Source organism: Rattus rattus, chromosome 3 (assembly GCF_011064425.1).
Source record: "Rattus rattus isolate New Zealand chromosome 3, Rrattus_CSIRO_v1, whole genome shotgun sequence".
In the NCBI taxonomy this organism is placed as follows: domain Eukaryota; kingdom Metazoa; phylum Chordata; class Mammalia; order Rodentia; family Muridae; genus Rattus; species Rattus rattus.
This window is the reverse complement of record NC_046156.1, coordinates 40524714-40543372: the sequence shown is the minus strand read 5'-3', so window position 1 is coordinate 40543372 and position 18659 is coordinate 40524714. Positions and strand designations below refer to the sequence as shown.

The window sequence follows — 18659 nt, the reverse complement described above, 5'->3', positions numbered from 1 at the left end:
TTTCTGCTATTATTGTTTATGTGATTTGCTTGTTTTATCTAAAATATTCACTATGCTCCTATCTAAGAAATTTTCCCTGCTTTCTTCTAATATTTTCAAATTTTCAGATCTTATGTTTGGGTATTTGATTCATTTTATGTTGAGTTTTATACAAGGAGAACTTAGGGTTCCCGCACCATTTAGTAAAAGAATCACTTTTCCCTGCATACTGAACTAATTTAGTGTTTTGTTCAAAATCAGTTGTTCTCATCTGGAGACTGCTTCAGAACTCCACTTTGCCCAGCTCATTTGTGATGTGCTCCAATGCAGTTATAGTGAATCCTAAAGACTTAGACACATCCACAAGTGAAATGACACATCCTTGAATTCTATTGGCTTCTACCTTTTCAGTTCTGGCTATTCCAAATCCTTTGAATTTCTGGAGGACTTTTAGATACAACAAGTTGGTTTATGCAAAGAAACTTCCAAGCATCTTGTGGGTGGTATTGGATCTGTGGCTTAGTTTGGAGAAATTCCAGTCCACAAATATTGTGATGGTAAGTTTGACATAATGCAAATCACCAGGAAAAAGTGTCTACATGCGAGACTTTTTCGATCAAGATGGGCTGTGGGCAGGTACTTTATAGAGAGGTGCCTTGATTTCTTTAATTGATATAGGAATACCCAGCCTCATATGCCAGGTTTCTGTCCTTGATTATTTAAGGATAGAGCAAGATAGAAAATCAGTATGCATGAACTTCGTTTTGTCCTCTCTTGGCTGTGGATGTGATGTTACCAACTGCTTCAACCTCTTACCATTGTGACTTTCGCACAATGGACTATTACCTGAAAAATGAAAGCAAAAAATAAACCCTTTCTCCCTTAAGTTGCTTTTAGTTAAAATATTTTATTGTAGCAACAGAGATAAAAGCAGGGTTACTGTCTTTGATGCTTTCTTAGGAATGTATTTTTACCTTTAGAGATTTTAAAGTATCTCAAAAGTATATTCTTATTTGTTTTTATATTGTAAATATTATTTTAAATTATTAACTTTCATATTTTTGTTTGTGTGTAGGGAGGAATAGAGCATGCAATAAATAGGAAATATTAAAATATACTCAAAAGATAATCTTTCCATTGTTTATAATTTAGCTACAGGCTTCTCCTAGGGCCTTTGCTCAGTTGAAGGCATCTTCTTTTCTTATTTTTTGTTGATAAACTTCATCATGGACAAATTTTAATTTTACTAAATTTACTTTTTGTATCCTTTTTAGATACATTTTTTCTTCTGTTATATGGCAAATTAGATAAATCGAGATTCTAATACTAAATCAACCTTATACATTCCTGGGATGAGCTTGTAACCATGGTGTTTTATGTTTTTAGATATCTCTGAATGTAATTTTCTTGTTTTATTAAATAATTTAGGTTATTCATATGTCATTGGGCTAAATTTTATTTTTTAATATATCTGTTAGACTTTATTACAAAAATATAATAAAATCCATTGAGCTTCTCTTCCTTTTGCAAGAATTCATGTAAGATTAGTGTTATTTCTTCCTTGAATGTAGTTAAAATTACTAATGAAATCAACTGAGTCTTTAGTTTGTTCTGCCACAATGTTTTGTTTTCAAGTTATGAGCTGAATTTCTGTATTGTGGATTATTTTTTTTCAATTTTAATTTTCTACATTTTGTTGTGTCAACTTTAATCAATTATAGTTGTCATTATATTTGGCCCTCTTCTGTCACTTGGTGGATTTATTTCATAAGATAGATTTTAGTGATTATGTATTATCTTTTTCATTTGTTTAGGGTTTGTATCAATGGCATTCCTTTGTAAAGAGTCATTGCTTGTCATGGTGTCACCGCCTTACATCAGTTGTCCTCCTCCATTCCACCTGGTTCTAAATTAGGTGCATTTGAAGCGATTGTCCATTCAGTGATTTTTCAAGTTGCTAGTGGTTGCTGGCCACCCATTGCCCTGATGTGGGTTTTCAGCCTACTGCCAACCAGAAACATGAAGCATCTTAGGACTCTCAGACACATATAATTGCCAAGAGGTTAGTGCTATGTAGGTGTCCTCTGGCCTGGAGGAAAGGGTACCAACCTCTTGGAAGGTGTTACTGTGGCCTTCCATAGGATGAGAGTTCCTTACGTCACATTCTAAGAATTTCTGAAGTACTGGAACATTAAATTCTTCTGCCTCTCCTAATGCCTTGATCATACACTCTAATTTACTCATGCTGCAGATTCCTCCAGTATTCATGATACTTGATAAAGGCTAAATTCATCCACGACAATGAAATATTCTGGGACCAGTGATAGCTGGTGAAGGGTTGGATGAGTGGGTACTTCGCTCTTTGCTACTACATGAACTCTTTATGTCCTGAGAAAGCAGAACATACTATTTGTACTTTAACTGTGTGTCTAACAGTAAATTCTAATGTTTTTTATAAGACAGATAAGATATTTAGAATCTAAACAACGGCTACATATACACAGGTATATGCATCAGTAGTATATGTTCCCTTCATTTTGTTTCTTAGTAATATCGTCATTAATAAGTTTTATTAATTCATTAATATCTATTCATTTCTCTTAAAAAAGCAATATTTTTACTTAGTTTCTTCATTTCTCTTTTGGATAGCCTAATTGAAACATGATTATCCTAAGACCAGATAGTATTTTAAAGAAGAAGAATTTAAAAAGCACATGCCATGAGACTGAGGAGAGGATATACAGTTGGTAAAGAGTTTGCTGTATAAACATGGGGATCCAAGGTAGATCTCTGGTACCCATGAAACAGAAGGCATAATGGCATAGCCTTAGCACCAGTACTGGGGAGGCAAAGACAGGAGGATCTGTCCCTGAAGCTGGCTGTCCAGCTAGTCTAGCAAAATTGGTGACTTCTGACCTATAAATAAGGTAGAGAATCATTGAGGGAGACACCCAATGACCTCTGACCTTCACATGCATGCACACACAAATTCATGCATGCTCGGGGATACAGACAAACATACACATACACGAAATCACACACTCGATCATACACACAGTAAGTAAAATATCACACAACAATGAATGATGTAGTTGAAGGAGAAAGAAATTTAGTCTCTTGCCCACTGAGCAGTATCTCAGTGCACCAGAGTCTGTTGTGTTTTCCCATCCTGAGGCTGTTGGTCTTTGCTGTTAAGTGTTTCCCAAGCCTGATATTCCTTTACTGAATCTGTATGTGTTCCTACTTTGATCTCAGCTCATGTTAGAGTCATATTTATCCTAGTTACCAACCCTAGCTATCTATCTCTGTAGAGCCCAGCTAGGCTCTACATCTATCCTGAAATCCTTCCTGTACTAGCTCCTCTCCCTGCCTGGCCCTGAGCCAGTGCCGTCCATCATACAATGGGACATCATTCATGTGTTGGTTGTGTTTTCATCTTTTCTCCCTCCTCCTTGCGTGTTAGGTTGCGAGCACCTCTTCTGCTGTCTTTTAATAACCAGTTCTTTGCTACTTTATGATAGCATAATTTTATCCAATTGAAATTAAGGGAAAAGACTTCTTTTCAATAAATCAAGAAAAACACTACTCAGTAGATTCCATTCCTACCAAGGCTACTCATCTATTTTATGAAGATTAGTGACTCTCAGGGGGTTACTTAGTTTCTTCATTTCTTTTTTGGATAGCCCGATTGAAACCTGATTATCCTAAGGCCAGGAGTTAGGTACCTCTTTGAGAGCTGTTAAGCCCACAGAAGAGAACAAACCATAGTCTCTCTACTGTACAGCCAGGCTTGGCCAACTGTGAGGAATGCAGTGTTATCATAGTGCACAGAGGTTTACACATGTAATTCACTGGCAAGTGCAAAAGGAATTCATTACTAGAAATGATAGGAAAGGTTTACACTGCAGCCAGTGCTACCATGGACACCCTGGCCATGAAGACACCCTCGGGGAAAACAGAAGGAAGTGCAGAGAGGAAATAAGGCACAGCCTTCCACAGACAGACATGCTGCAGATTTAGTGGATGTGGAGCTCTTCTTGCTATGCTCTCATCTGTTCTCAGCAAGATGCTTGCTTCCACTTATCCTGCATTCACCCATGGGTAAAGTATAATTCCGATCACCAGCATTCACTCTCATTATAGTGTTCCTTTCTCCTCTGCAGACAACCATTTCTGAGTACATATTTAAGTCTGACTTTCTATGGAGTGTGATATTTGCTCACCTTCTACACCAAGCCCCATAACCCTCTCTTGCCCACAGTGTCTGTTTTTTGTTCATTTGCTTGCTTGCTTTTAATAGTCTGGCTGTTTAAATGTAATAGTTGAACATTTAGCATTTATATGACAACAATGTTACCAGCAGACCTTATAAGGGAGGGTAGAGGGAGCTTATGGTTTTTGAGAACTAGGTATTGAGAAATAAAGGATGCCCTCTCTGTGCGATGCTGGCAATGGGCTTGACTGTAACGATGATAACAAATTGTGTTTATTATCATGACACTTTACTTGGCCACACAACGCTGCCTCCCTTATGAGCACAGCTGTTTACCTGCATGAGCCTCAGTGTCTGCACCTCTAAAATGGAAATCATACTTCTCTGCCGGCTAATGATACTATGAGCGGAGAAATAATGTGACAGTTTCGTCACCACTTGATCCTAAACAGTCTCAATTTCAGTTTAGTTCTAACTCGATATCGCCACAAACCCTGAATTTACTTTTGATTATATAAAAACCTACAGTTTTAATATTGTAAAAGTCTCACCAGGTTTTACTTCCTGCAGCCGACAAACACTGTCCTCTTATTAGCAGTTGCAAACAATACGGTGCTGAAGAACTGCCTTGAGATATCCAAGAACTCTGGCCATGTTAAAGACAAACTCTGTCTGACACGCACAGCCACTTACTTTTCCTTGGCAGTTCAACTCTACCTTGAAACGGGGGCCATTTCACAGTAAAAATGTTGCTAAATATTTAAGGTGGATAACAAAAAAGACATTTTCCTGTGAGGAGGATGTCAAACCAGTAGCACAAGAATGGCACACTTTGTAACTGCACAGTATCTTATATTTTAGAAAGACGCTAACCTGAATCAGTACGCAGATTTTTCATTTGTGCTTGTGAAGAAAGGATGTTGTCTGTAGGCTCATCCCATGTGAAATAAAGCCACTAAGAAATAACAGAATTGTACTTATTTCGGTAATCCACCTTCCTAAGGCCATGACTTTCCCCTGTGTAAACATGTCTACACACTGGCTTTCTTTTAAAATCTGAATGTGCTCTCTGGCCATATTGAAGAACGTGCTTACTGTACTGTTTCATTAAACTGCTCTGTTATCAGGTAATTGTTTAAACATAATGCCACGGCACTATCAAAAGGAAAGGTGAGCTAATGGCATTTGCAAATGTCAGGGATTATCTTAACACTTTTATTATAGTTTATAAAAAGTAGGTTCGGGGCATTTCATGGCAATTATTTCTACAGAAATTGGTTATTTAAATAAATTGCTAATTATCTGAAGATGACAGTATTGAAAAAAATGCTACTAATGAGTTGTTTAGTTAGTGTAGCTTGTGGTGGCCATCTACAGGTGGAAAATAGAACACACAGAGGTGCCTAGGGGCTGCTAAGCTTTCTTTTGTAGTAACCATTGGAACCCCTCACCCTAAGGATTCCATACCGTAAGAAATTTCTAAGATACTCACCAGTGAAGGCTTTTGTTTCAAGTCAAATTTCACTTGTCTTTTATAATTTCTTTTTTCCTGTTGTTTCTCAATGTAATTATTACTGTTCTTAACTCCTATGATGTTTTAATGTAGCATCCCAACTGAGGTCCTTCTCAGATGAAAGAGAATACCATTCATAATCGCATCCGACAATTATGAATCAGCACAGGTATAATAAACAAGTACTCTCCTGGGAAAACTGGGCCATATGGTCACTCTCGTAGCAATTATGAACTGCACTAGCTGTAATTTAATTCCTATTCAACAATTAATTCATTGTTAATATTCTTGGTTTATCATACCTGGGTAATACATCTTTATTAGCTATAAAAATTAACTCATCCTTCTGTAACTTAATTTACATTTGGACACTTTAAATGAAGAAGAAATATAACATGGAGCTAATAACAGGGCCGAGGAAGAGCTGGGTGCACGTGCTTTCAAATAGTGTATCCAGACTTGCTGACAGAGTGATCTTGAGCATATGATATTTATCCATCCAAATTCAGTGTCATTTTGTATATTTGTAAAAATAAAGGCAAAAATATTCTTCTCACAATGATGTTATCAGGACAATATATGCAAAACTCAAGTAAAAATAACTGGCAACTATTAGTCATCGAAATAGAATCTTTGAATTCTGTTTACTTGCTATAAAAAATTCATGTGAATAACAGTTCTTTGCTCTCTATGTTGACCTCGTTACTGGTGTCTGTTGGGACTCCACAGAGCTTGTAACATTGCAAGTGAAACCACTGTGTCTAAATTCACAGCATCCTCAGGGGCTGAATTTGGGAGATACCTCATGTTTTCCTTAGTACAAAAATTCTTCCGCTCCATCTTAGTAGTTCTATGCACATAGATATTCAAGAAATAGGAAAGCCCAACCATTGTTCATTTCTGAATTCATAGCTGGTTAAAGATAAGAAGAGTAGTAGAAATAATAGTACGTGCTGATCCATTGGCATTGATAAAAGTTTAAGAAGCAATAACAAAACACACAATAAGACTTTTTATTTTAAAAAGTTTTTCGTTTTAATTCTCTGTAAAACATTCACACATACCAGTGATTCTCAACCTGTTGGTTGCAACTCCTCTGGGATTGTACAAAACAAAAAACAACAACAACAACAAAAACAGAACACAACACTCAACTCAGACACCAAGCACCACGTACAGCATTTTGGCTAATCATGGAATAAGAATATGTATTTTCTTCTGTTGCCAATGCTTAAGTCTTACCATTACATATTCGAGATTGAGGCATGTCGGTATGAAAGGTTTTCTAGCTTAGGTGGAATATAATTTACTAAGTACCACAGCACCCTATGGGCATTTAATTGTTTTTGCTGTTTTGAGAGAGAGAGAGAGAGAGAGAGAGAGAGAGAGAGAGAAACAAAGAAGGAGAAGGAGGAGGAGGAAAAGAAGAAGAAGAAGAAGAAGAAGAAGAAGAAGAAGAAGAAGAAGAAGAAGAAGAAGAAGAACGAAAAAAAGAAAGAAAGAAAGAAAGAAAGAAAGAAAGAAAGAAAGAAAGAAAGAAAGAAAGGAAGGAAGGAAGAAAGAAAGAAAGAACCATCATCATCTTTGGGAAGATGTTTGCATATTTTACTTTGTATCGACATACTAATGTGAAAAATGGAATTTGTAGATGAACAGACATATGTATTTAGATATTATAAATTACTTTTGAAATACAAATACTTACAAAATTCACATTTAAATACTTAGAAAATTCACATTTAAATGGAATTATCAAGCTATGACTATTCATGATGTTGTAGGTTTTAAACTGGCATGGAATTCCCAAACGTTCCTAATCAACCCCATTAATATTAAGTGATTATTTTCCTGTTTATATAGATAAATATTTTAAGTTGTGTTTTCTTTCACAGTGACAATAATATTAGTTTCTACATACTATACCAGATACTATGAGTTCCATGAACTGTTATCACTTAGGGCTCCTTAAATTCCTACAATATTACAGCTATTGATGTCTTTCCCTCCATACAGGAAAGGCAGACTAAGTAGTTTATTCAAAGTCAGGATTCTATTAAACAATCAAGGTCAGAATAATGATCGCTGGGTTTGAATTCATGACCACCCTCAGTAATGATTCCACAGTCCTGCTTCTGGTACTCTTATAGACTACCTAAAGATGTCCCTCCTCATAGCTGCAAAACGCAATTCTCAATAAATGTGGCAACATGGGTACTTTCAACCTTAATTTTCATTCCAAGTCCCTCCCTTATAAACTGGCATTAGACATGATATGTAACGTTTAGCTTCCGTTTTCATGTCAGTGTTCTCACAGTTATAAGGGTCAAGTGTACAGGAAGTTGGCCTCTGCACTCTACTAGAATGAATGCACCAGCCTCTTCCACCAATGGCAGCTGAGACTCTCAGAAAGAAAGGGGCTTAGTAAACTCTATTAATTATATTGCTTCCAGTAAAATACCTGGAACTAGGTAGAGGTGTTGAATATTACTTGACTATGGAAACATTAAATAATCTAAGAGGCAGATAAACATAGCTGAAAAAAAGGTATGAAGGCTTCAGAATATACTTTAATAGTGTCAAAAATCAAAACATTTAATAAGAAAACGTTTGCATCTGGAAATAAAAATATTAAAGTAGCACCAAAAATTTTGTATGCTGTTGGTCTTCCTCATTTCTCTCCTTCCATTTCACATCTCTGCATATAACCCAATCCTTTTAGTGCGTTGGTTTCTGGTTGAATTACACTCATTTTCTCAGAGGATCTTAATCCATGTGTGAAGATGTATTTTTAAATACTTGTGATGCACATATGTATCAGTATATTAGCTTCACTAACATTTTAAACTGCTTTTCATGAAGCGTAAGTTTGACGACACTTGATTTAAGTATATTTTATAAAAATCAATCTTTCAACTCCTAAATCTTTGAAATTCCTGATTTTGTTCAGATGTATTTTTCCTTCTGGGTGTTGTTTAAACTATTAGCAATTGGACAGTTGAAGTCCAATTTCCCATGAATATTTTTACCCACTTAATTCATTACATTTTAATTAATATAAGCAAATGAAAGCGGCACTAAACTGAGCATATTCCTTTTGTATGTGCAGTGAGCACAAGCAACTGTTACAAGGCAGCTTCTGCTGTTTTGCCAGCCTGAGCTATTATCAGGGAGTTTATGTGGACTTAGTTCTATCAATTAATTGTGTAATCTTAGCTGTCCAAGGAGTCAAATGATGGGGGGGGGGAACAAACAGAATTAAACTCAATTATTCAAAATTCCAGTTATCCAAAATTAGCATACATTCCACACTATCTTGCCCATTAAAAATCCTTTTTTTACCCTTCAATGATTCAGCCATGTGTAGTAAATCTCCCCCTCCCTTTTCACCAGCATAACTTTACTTCTAACATCATTAAAAATCCTTTTCTATTAGTTTAGTGCCTGAGTCTTTTTTATTATAAAAAGAATTTTTAATGGACTGATGTTGGACTCTAGGTTTTTACTTTTGAAGTCAAAGCAATCTGGTCAGCATCGTGGCACTGGTAAATAAAAGTCGTTAGAAGAAAAGGGAAAAGACATGCCTGGCCCTCTCAGAGACTAGAGAGTACCAGAGTCTATTGAGGTAGGCATTGTGCTTTGTCGCCTTAATAAAAATCTGTTTCATTGCATCGCTAAATGCAGAACAACATAGAAGGTAGCATGAAAGTGAACTCAGTAAATGCTCTTTCCGGAATCAGTGGTCCTCCAGAGACATACAGGTTAGAATCTCAAGCTTCACTGTTGAGTGTATATCTGGAAATACACTAAATTTACCCACAGAACAATTCCGTGACAGTATTACAATTTGCATTGTTTTGCTCAGGACAAAATTGAAATTCAGCAACATAAAGGAATCTTTGCAACCTTTCACAGACTGTAGCATAATGTTTAAGCCACAATGGTTAGCCCCATGATTTGATATTGTTGTAGACTGTAATTAATCTTCAATTTAATTTCTTTGTAAAATTCATATTCATAAAATATATGATATCCAAAAGTCATGATTTATGTTTTCCAATGGCACATAAATAATGTATCATAAAACTTATATACTTTGAAATAATCTACTGAAGTAAGAAGTGCTATCTTTTGAGTATCATGAGTATAAAACTAGGATTCAAATTGAAAGAAAATATACATGCTTGAAAATATTTTTGGATAATTGCTGAATAAAAGAACACTAAGTAAAAATCCTAAGTCATAATGTGTTCTTATGTGCATACCAAAACACTGCTATAGCAAATGGAATTACTGTATTTATTTAAGCAATATCTGAATAAAGTAGATATTTTTCAAGCATAATTCAAGGTCTTCCAATTATGAAAATATTTTTCTAAAACATGCTCAATCTGGAAATGATCTGTGGTCAATTCAAAGATTTCAGCACACTGACTTGCATTTGAACTTATGACTTCCGGGAAGCCATACTTATTATATTGGAATTACAGTTCAGTCTAGACCCTCAATGACTCCAGGAGACACCTTTCGTGCAAACCAGAACACTTGATCAAATCCTGCAAATCAAAGCTTTGTTCCAGTTCTTCCTTTTGACCTTTCTTCCTTCCTTATTTCCCTCCATCTGTCCTTTGCTCCCTCCTTCCACACCTCCTTCTCTCCATCCTTTCCTTGAGCTTTCAGATTGCTTCACGATTCAGAGATGTAGGATAATTTGACCTTTACTGGACATTTCCACACAGTTGCAACAAAAATGGCTTGATGTCACTGAACTTTCTGTCATGTTCCTCTAGCCACCCCACATCGACAACAGCTTAACTTAAATGGTATGATACCGCTAGTTGATTTCTGTAGAACAGATTTTCTTGTTTGTTTGTTTGTTTTTCTCAAGGATGAGTCTGTCTTCATATATCTCTAGCTGTTGGACTAACTACTTATTCCTTAGTTTTTGTTCTAAAATCTGTAACAACAGTGGCAATGTTTTAAAAATCACTATCTCAACAGTTAGGATTCTGAAAGTTTCTATTCAATTAAATTAGCACTTGGTTATGTACAGTTATGTTTTATATGGATGCATGTATATATTATTCATATTGGATTTTAATTTTCATCTTGAATCTCTCATCTCTCCACTTTTCTCATCTGGAAACTATAAGGAGATTTTTACTTTGCAGTTTAGCACAATTATTTCCTACACCTTCAGTCTTCGTAATAACTTTCTTAATAGATGAGAATCACTTATTAAACCTACTTCCCAATAAAAAATGCTGAGAACAGATGGGTTCTATGACCTATTGAATCAGTTATTTTTAATCAAATGGAGTTTATAATAATATCAATAAAAGATGACTTCATTCTTGCTCAACAACAGGAAGATCTATGTCTTCACCTTTGGTTCACATTTCCACAGAGAACATAATTCCTCTTAATTTACAAAAAAGGAAGAAAAAGATGCCTTTATTAGTTTGAAAGGTTTTCATGTTCATTATGCACATTAGAAAAGTTTAAGGAATGGAAGGAAAACATGAAATAGAAAATGTCGTATTGACCTAATTGAACTCCCTCAAATGCCAATGAGAATTTGCGGGTGTTCTTAACACTTGTGTAATAATGTTGCCCTTTAAATGTAACTGGTTAAATTTTCAAAGCTGTATCCTGGGATTTTGCCATTTGATGTCCATTAATATCAATTGGAATATGCGGACAAATCCCTGTATACCACTTTGAAATTTTACCCCTTAGTGTTAATGATAGTCTTCTAACAGTGAAGTGAGAAATAAATTATTTATCTGCTTAGCTCAAATTTTCTTTAGTCTCTTGGGTAAAATAAATAAGGGAAGGAAAAGAATACCAATATTTCTTTATTAGTTCAAAGTAACATCTATATCAAGAACCCATTGGCTAAGTATGTATTGAACAGTCTCTTATGCAGTTAGTTCTGGCTAGTCTGTCTGAATATTTATGCTGTGGGTGTCCTTTTAGCTATATTCATAGTTATATTTATTTTATTATACCTACAGTATATAGTACTGTATGCAATAGTTTACCTGCTATACTATCCTTTTATGGTTAAAATATAAAGGTAACAAGAAACCATTAATAAATATTTTGGCATAGAAACAAAATCATGATGTCTAGTTTCTCGTGTGTCTAACTTAATAAATTGTATTCTAAACACCTGTGTGAAATTCTGAAGTATCAGGGTAGGATAATCGGTAAGAAGCTTTTAGGTAAGAGAGAAATAAGAAAGCATTCCCATATACACATTTAGTGATAATAAGGAAACATCCATTATGCATACATTTACTTTAGTATGAAACATATAAAAACATCTCAAAAAAAAAAGAAAAACACTTCTTTTGTAAGAGAACTTATTTACAATGAGCCATTTTCCACTCATAGCACAACTGAAAGGAAGGAACAAAGGTTCTTCCTATACTTGATAACGCATCCTGCACGCGCGCGCACACACACACACACACACACACGCGCGCGCACACACACACACATTGTCTGCACTTACAACTGTAGATACATCAGTGTCATTAGCACCCAAAGCCCACACTTCACAGCAGGCTTCACCCTCTGTGCTTTATGTTCCATGAACTTGGCTTAGTGGGTAACGAGGTGCACCAGCCATTACAACGCCTCTCAGTGTCACTTCCAAAATTCTTCTGTCTCTGCCTCCGCATCCCTCCTTCCCTTCTCCCCCTTCCTCCAACCACTGATCTATTTTACTGTCTCCAAGCTTTTCTCTTGTTCATGCTACACCTGGTATCACTGTATAGGAAGTAAACTGTTAGATGAAAAGCCATTGGTTGCCAGGGACATTGGGTGTGTGTGTTTTCCTAGAATATTGCCCCCCCCATAAAATATTCTAGGTTCATATTGGTCAGGCTGATGGTGGAAGTGATAATGGGATCCTGAAGGAACTGCATATCTGCATTGTTTAGTGGACTTTGGTTTCAGACAAAATCAAATTCCTTCATAATTAGAACTATCTTTAACTTAGAAAATGTTTGAAGGCATCATTAGCATGGCTGATCCTCAGAATATCAGAATATTACTAGCTCACTCTGGGATGTAGCTGAAACTCCAAAGTAGCTTTAGTACAATATATTCTTACTTAAAATCACTACAGTGTGGTCTATCCATTACGCAATTTTTATGTCTGTTAGGTTAGGGAGTAAGATATTGGTAACAAGTGTGTGTGCGTGTGTGTGCGTGCGCGCGCGCGCGCGCGCTCGCATGTGCATGCGCGTATTCGCACACCTGTGTGTCGAGAGAGAGTGACATGTGTATTCTTATTACAGGAGTCAATTTAGTTTTCTTTAATTTTATTTGAATTTTCTAGCAGGTAAGATTATATCAGGCTTCCTATGCATCTTCGAACTGTGTAAAATACACATGCAGAGCAACATAGAACATGCATGTTCTTCAGGGCTTGGGTTGCCAGCCTCTGTATTCAAACCAGCTTCCTTGTATTTGTCAGAAAATAACAGAGTTGTTTGCCATTTGCATACTCTACGTGATTGCTTTCTTTTCCAAAGCTTTCTGTTCCCTGACTCTATTTAGAACAGATGTTTGAATGCTCTGTACAATCCCACTTACACCTCAGTGTTTATCAAATCATAATTTGTGTATAGTTTATGTAAGAGTTCTAGGCTTTTCGTGCCTATTTTGTGACTTGTCTAGACTTGATAATAGCACCGAAGTTCTTAAATCTACATTCACTGAGAACCTAAAACACTTTGAAAACAGATAAAGCAATTGTAAATTTGTCTTGAAAACTGCTGCTGTTGTGTCATGCTAAATATAAGACAGCATGTGCCCAGGCCAGACATTCTAACCATATGGCTTCCTTATCTTCTGCAGGAACTGCCATCAGGCCTATTGCTTTGAGAGCTGTGACCGCCATTGCCGGCGCTTTGCCTGGGTTTCCTATACTGGCCACAGGTGGAATTGACTCAGCTGAAAGTGGACTTCAGTTTCTTCATAGTGGTGCTTCGGTTCTCCAGGTAGGGCTTATGCCTTTCTGGTTTTTGTTTGTTTGTTTGTTTGTTTTTTAAGTAATTTCCCAATACAAGGTAAATCATGTGATTTTCCAACAAGGTAATCATGTGACAGATATGCATGCTTTGGAAACCTCCAAAGAAATAGGGAGTGGATAAGCAAAATGGTAGCACCCATTGCTATTTGGATTTGAGTCCGAGAAAACCTAGACCCCACTTCCTCTCCTATTGTGAATGCCTTTTGTTAGGATATTCATCTATCTATCTGTCCTAGAATAAATGACCAGGTAACAGATGCATACTATATACTATCAGATTAGAAAGAATTGCAATGTGAAAAAAAATGTATGTAAAATGGGATCTCCAGGAAGAAATGAATGAAACAGATGAGGCTAACAGCTAGTCTGATGAGAGTGCCTGAAGGTATTACTGAATTCATTTCCTAACTTCTTGACACACAGAGAAGTCATTGGCTCTCTGACATTCATGTTACAAAACAATTAATTTGTTATTGAGCTTCTTATACTAAAAGTCTGAGGAAAGTTCTTCCAAAGCTTTTACAAAGAGATTCCTAACAATCCTAACTGACATACATAATACGAATTTTGTAATATCATTTCCTCTTATTTTACTGAGACTGATCTGGTTTTATTTTTGGAGGAGGGGCTTGTTAAACACCTTTCTTCGTACCATTGTGAAGCATAATATAAAATCTTAGGCCAATAGCCACCTTAGGAAAACAACTGTCATGTATTGTCTCTAAACCAGATGAGCAGCTTTCTTGGGAGCAAGCAGGGATGGGAATGTGGGAATTCAGAAAGTCACAGGTGACCTAATCATGGAGAACTTCTGAGAGGTAGGGGAAGGATCATCCAGTGAGTTTGTGCACCTGTAACATAATCAAGGGTAATTTTTGGGTTTTGTAGAACAGATGGGAGAGCGGGTAGGATGCGCCAGGCTTAGCTTTATAGAGTTTAAAGGTCTTAAGTCAGTCTCTGATCAAAGCAAAAGGTTGGGGCCTGCTGGGTGCACTGTGACTCAGTTGTATATGTCATCCAGAAAAGTGCTGGACTTGTGGAGAGAAAAGTTTCCAGAAGCTGGGGTCCAGAGGACACTTGTTTCCTCTGGTCTTGAACCCACAATCCGCATGACCGTGAATGTTAGGTTATAGGCTAGTATTATCATGTCCAGCTTCCATTTTATTTAGATGTTTGTTTTCAAAGTATTACTCCATGTGGATCTAGTAGTCTTTGGACATTATAGTATCAGCAGTTCTCTGCAGGGGAGTTACACAGGCTTGAGGTCTGACTCAACCAAACAATGAAAAAACTCACATTACTTAAAGTAATTCCCCATTATTATGGTTTTTATTACCCGGGGTGATCAAGAAGAGTGGCAACATTTGGAATGAAAATATATAAAATAAATTAATAAAAGAAAAGAAAGCAAAGTTTAATATCATTTAAGTTCAGTATCAAAAAGGTAGAGTTCAAATAACTTGTGTTTCTTATTCTATATAAAACATTATCTTAAAGTTGATACAAAGTTGAGCACAGAAGTTTTATAAATCAAAATACAAATCAAAGTGCCATTCTTCCAATGAAGTGTAACAGACTTATTTTGCCCTCAAATCTCCACTAAATATAGCTAGATCCCTTGAGCATGAAGCAAATGTAAACAGATTCTGAAAGATGTACAGAAGGTTGGAAGCTTTTAATGACTGCTTCTGTTTCCATAGGGTTATGGGACTGTTTGAATAGTATGCCCGATTTAACTTTGAGACCCGGTCTCTGTCTAGAAAATCATTCATCATTTCATCTAGATTTTTCCAGTTTTGTTGAGTATAGGCTTTTGTAGTAAGATCTGATTTTGTTTTTTGAATTTTCTCAGTTTCTGTTGCTATGTCTCCCTTTCATTTCTGATTTTGTTAAATTGGATACGGTCTCTGTGCCCTTTTGTTAGTTTGGCTAGGGGTTTATCTAACTTGTTGACTTTCTCAAAGAACCAGCTTTTGGTTGTTGATTCTTTCTATCATTCTATTTGCTTTAAGTATCTGATTTCTAACCTGAGTTTGATTATTTCCTGCTGTTTATTCCTCTTGGGTGTGTTTACTTCTTTTTGCTCTAAAGCTTTCAGGTGTGCTGTTAATTTACTAGTGTAGGATCTCTCTAATTTCTTTACAAGGAAACTTAACATTGATTTCATTGTGTCCTAAAATTGTGGGAATGATGTGTCTTCATTTTCATTGAATTCTAGGAAGTCTTTGATTTTTTTATTATCATTGAGTAGAGAGTTATTCGGTTTCCCTGGGTAAGTGGGTTTTCTGTTGTTTTTGTTGTTATTGAAATCTAGCCTTAGTCTCTGGTAATCTGATAGGATATATGGGATTACTTCAAACTTCCTCTATCATTTGAAGCTTGTTTTGTGACCAATTATTTTGGCAATTATGGAGAAGGTTCCATGAGGTGCTGAGAAGAAGATATCTTTTTTTTTTTTTGCTTTTTTGTTTTATGGTGAAATGTTCTGTATATATCAGGTAAATCCATTTAGTGGATTTTTTTTCTTTGATGGGGATGAGCATCTTTCCCTCTCTCTTGATAAATTTTGTTTGAAAGTGTAATTTATTGGATATTAAAATGGCTACTCCAGCTTATTTCTTGAAACAATTGCTTGGAAAACTTTTTCCTAGCCCTTTACTGTAAGGTAGTGTCTGTCTTTGTCACAGAGGTGTGTTTCTTGTCTGTACCAAAATGCAGGATCCTGCTTGCTTATCCAGCCAGTAAGCTTGTATCTTTTTTATTTGGGAATTGAGTGTGTTGGTGTTGAGATATATTCAAGGCACCCGGTTGTTAGTTTCTGTTATATTTGTTGTTGGAGGTAGTATTGTGTGTGTGTGAACCTCTCCTTTCAGGTTTGTGGAGGGATGTCTCATTCCTTGGTTTTCCTTTGGTGTAGATACTCTTCTTGTATTGAAGTTTTTCTTATATAATTCTCTGTAGGACTGGATTGGTAGATAGACATTGATTAAATTTAATTTTTTCATGGAATATTTTGGTTTCTTCATCTATGATGATTGAAAGGTTTGCTAGCTATAGAGGCCTTAGCTGACATTTCTATTCTATTAGGGTCTTCATGACATGGATCTTTTGGATTTTAGAGTCTATGTTGAGAAGTCTGGTATAATTCTGATAGGTCTGCCTTTATATGTTACTTGGCCTTTTTCTCTTCCCACTTTTAAAATTCTTAGTTTGTTTTAAACATTTAGTGTTTTGATTATTATGTGACAGGAGTATTTTCTTTTCTGGTCCAATCTCTTTGTTGTTTTATAGGCTTCTAGTGCATTTATGGCTATCTCTTTTTCTTTCTTTCTTTTTATTAACCATTCTATTCATCTACATCTCCATTGATATCCCATTTCCCAGTTACCCCTCCATAAGCCCCCATCTTACAACTTCCCTCTCCTCCTTTCCCTTTGCCTCTATGAGGGTGCTCCTCCACCCACCTACCCTCTCCCACCCCAATGCTCCAGCATCCATCTATACTGAACATCAAACCTCCACCTGACCAAGGGCCTCCCTTTCCACCGATGTCAGACAAGACCATTCTCTGTTATCTATGTGTCCTCCATGTACACTCCTTGGTTGGTGGTCTAGTTCCTGGGAGCACAGGCTAGTCCAACCAGCTGATGTTGTTCTTCCTATGGGGTTGCAAGGAGGGGAAAGAAATAAGGGGGCAGTATCAAGTACTGGAGGGAACAGAAGAGAGCTACAGATGGTCAGGAAATTACATAAAAATATGTAACAGTGGGAAGAGGAACTGGAGATAGCCACTGGAGAGTTCCTGGATGATTTGGATTAGGAGCTTGTTATGCTATGTATTTTATTTGTACCAATACCTTCTATGGTGTCCTCTATACCTGAGATTCTCTTATCTTGTATTCTGTTGTTGATGCTTGCATCTGTGGTTCGAATCTATTTCCTAGGATTTCCATTTCCTGGGTTACCACCATTTGTAATTTCTTTATTGTTTCTACTTTCACTTTTAAGTCTTGAACTGCTTTGATCAATTCATTCACCTGTTTGTGTTTTGCTCTATTTCTTAAAGGGGTTTATTTGTTTCCTCTTTAATGGCTTCTACTTGTTTTGCTGTATTTTTCTGTATTTCTTTAAGTGAGTTATTTATATCCTCCTTAAATGTCTCTATTATCTTCATGAGATGGGATTTTAGGTAAACACCATGCTTTTCAGGTGTGTTGGGGTATCCAGATCTCCCACACTCATGGACTGGTAGCATTAACATAGTTAAAATGGACTTCCTTCCAAAAGCAATCTACAGAATCAACATAATCCTCTTCAAAATTTCAACACAATTCTTCACAGACATGGAAAGAGAAATTCAAAATCATATGTAAAAACAAAGCAAAACAAAACAAAAAAACAAAAACACACAAACAAACAAACAGGGTAGCCAAAACAGTTCTCAACAATAAAAGAACTTCTAGGGGAATGACCTCCTCTGATCTCAAGCAGTAGTGATAAAAACTGCATGGTACTGGTACAGAGACAGATATGTCCATAAATAGATTAGAATTAAAGACCCACAAATAAAGCCTCACACTTATTGACACTTGATCTATGAGAAAAGCACCAAAAACATACAATGGGAAAAATATTTAATAGATTGTGCTGGTCTAACTGGATGTCTGTACATACATAGAAAAAATGAAAATGGGTCCATATTTAAGACTTCCACAAACCTCAAATCCAAGTGGATCAAGTATGTTGGTGTAAAACCAGATACAGTGAATCTAACAGATGAGGAAGTAGGAATGAACTCACTGCCACAGGGGAGAATTTTCTGAACAGAACTTCAATGGCTCAAGCTCTAAGATCAACAATTGGTAAATGGAACCTCATAATACTGCAAAGCTTCTGTAAAGCAAAGGTCA

General features: G+C 36.2%; 1 protein-coding gene across 1 annotated transcript in view; it reads left to right on the top strand.

Moving 5' to 3' along the window:
* Window positions 1-18659, top strand: part of Dpyd (dihydropyrimidine dehydrogenase) — an 813096-nt gene that overhangs the window by 621762 nt on the left and 172675 nt on the right. The window contains exon 19 of the mRNA XM_032896921.1: window positions 13575-13717. Coding sequence (XP_032752812.1) covers window positions 13575-13717 — 143 coding nt within the window. The remainder of the gene's footprint in view (window positions 1-13574; window positions 13718-18659) is intronic.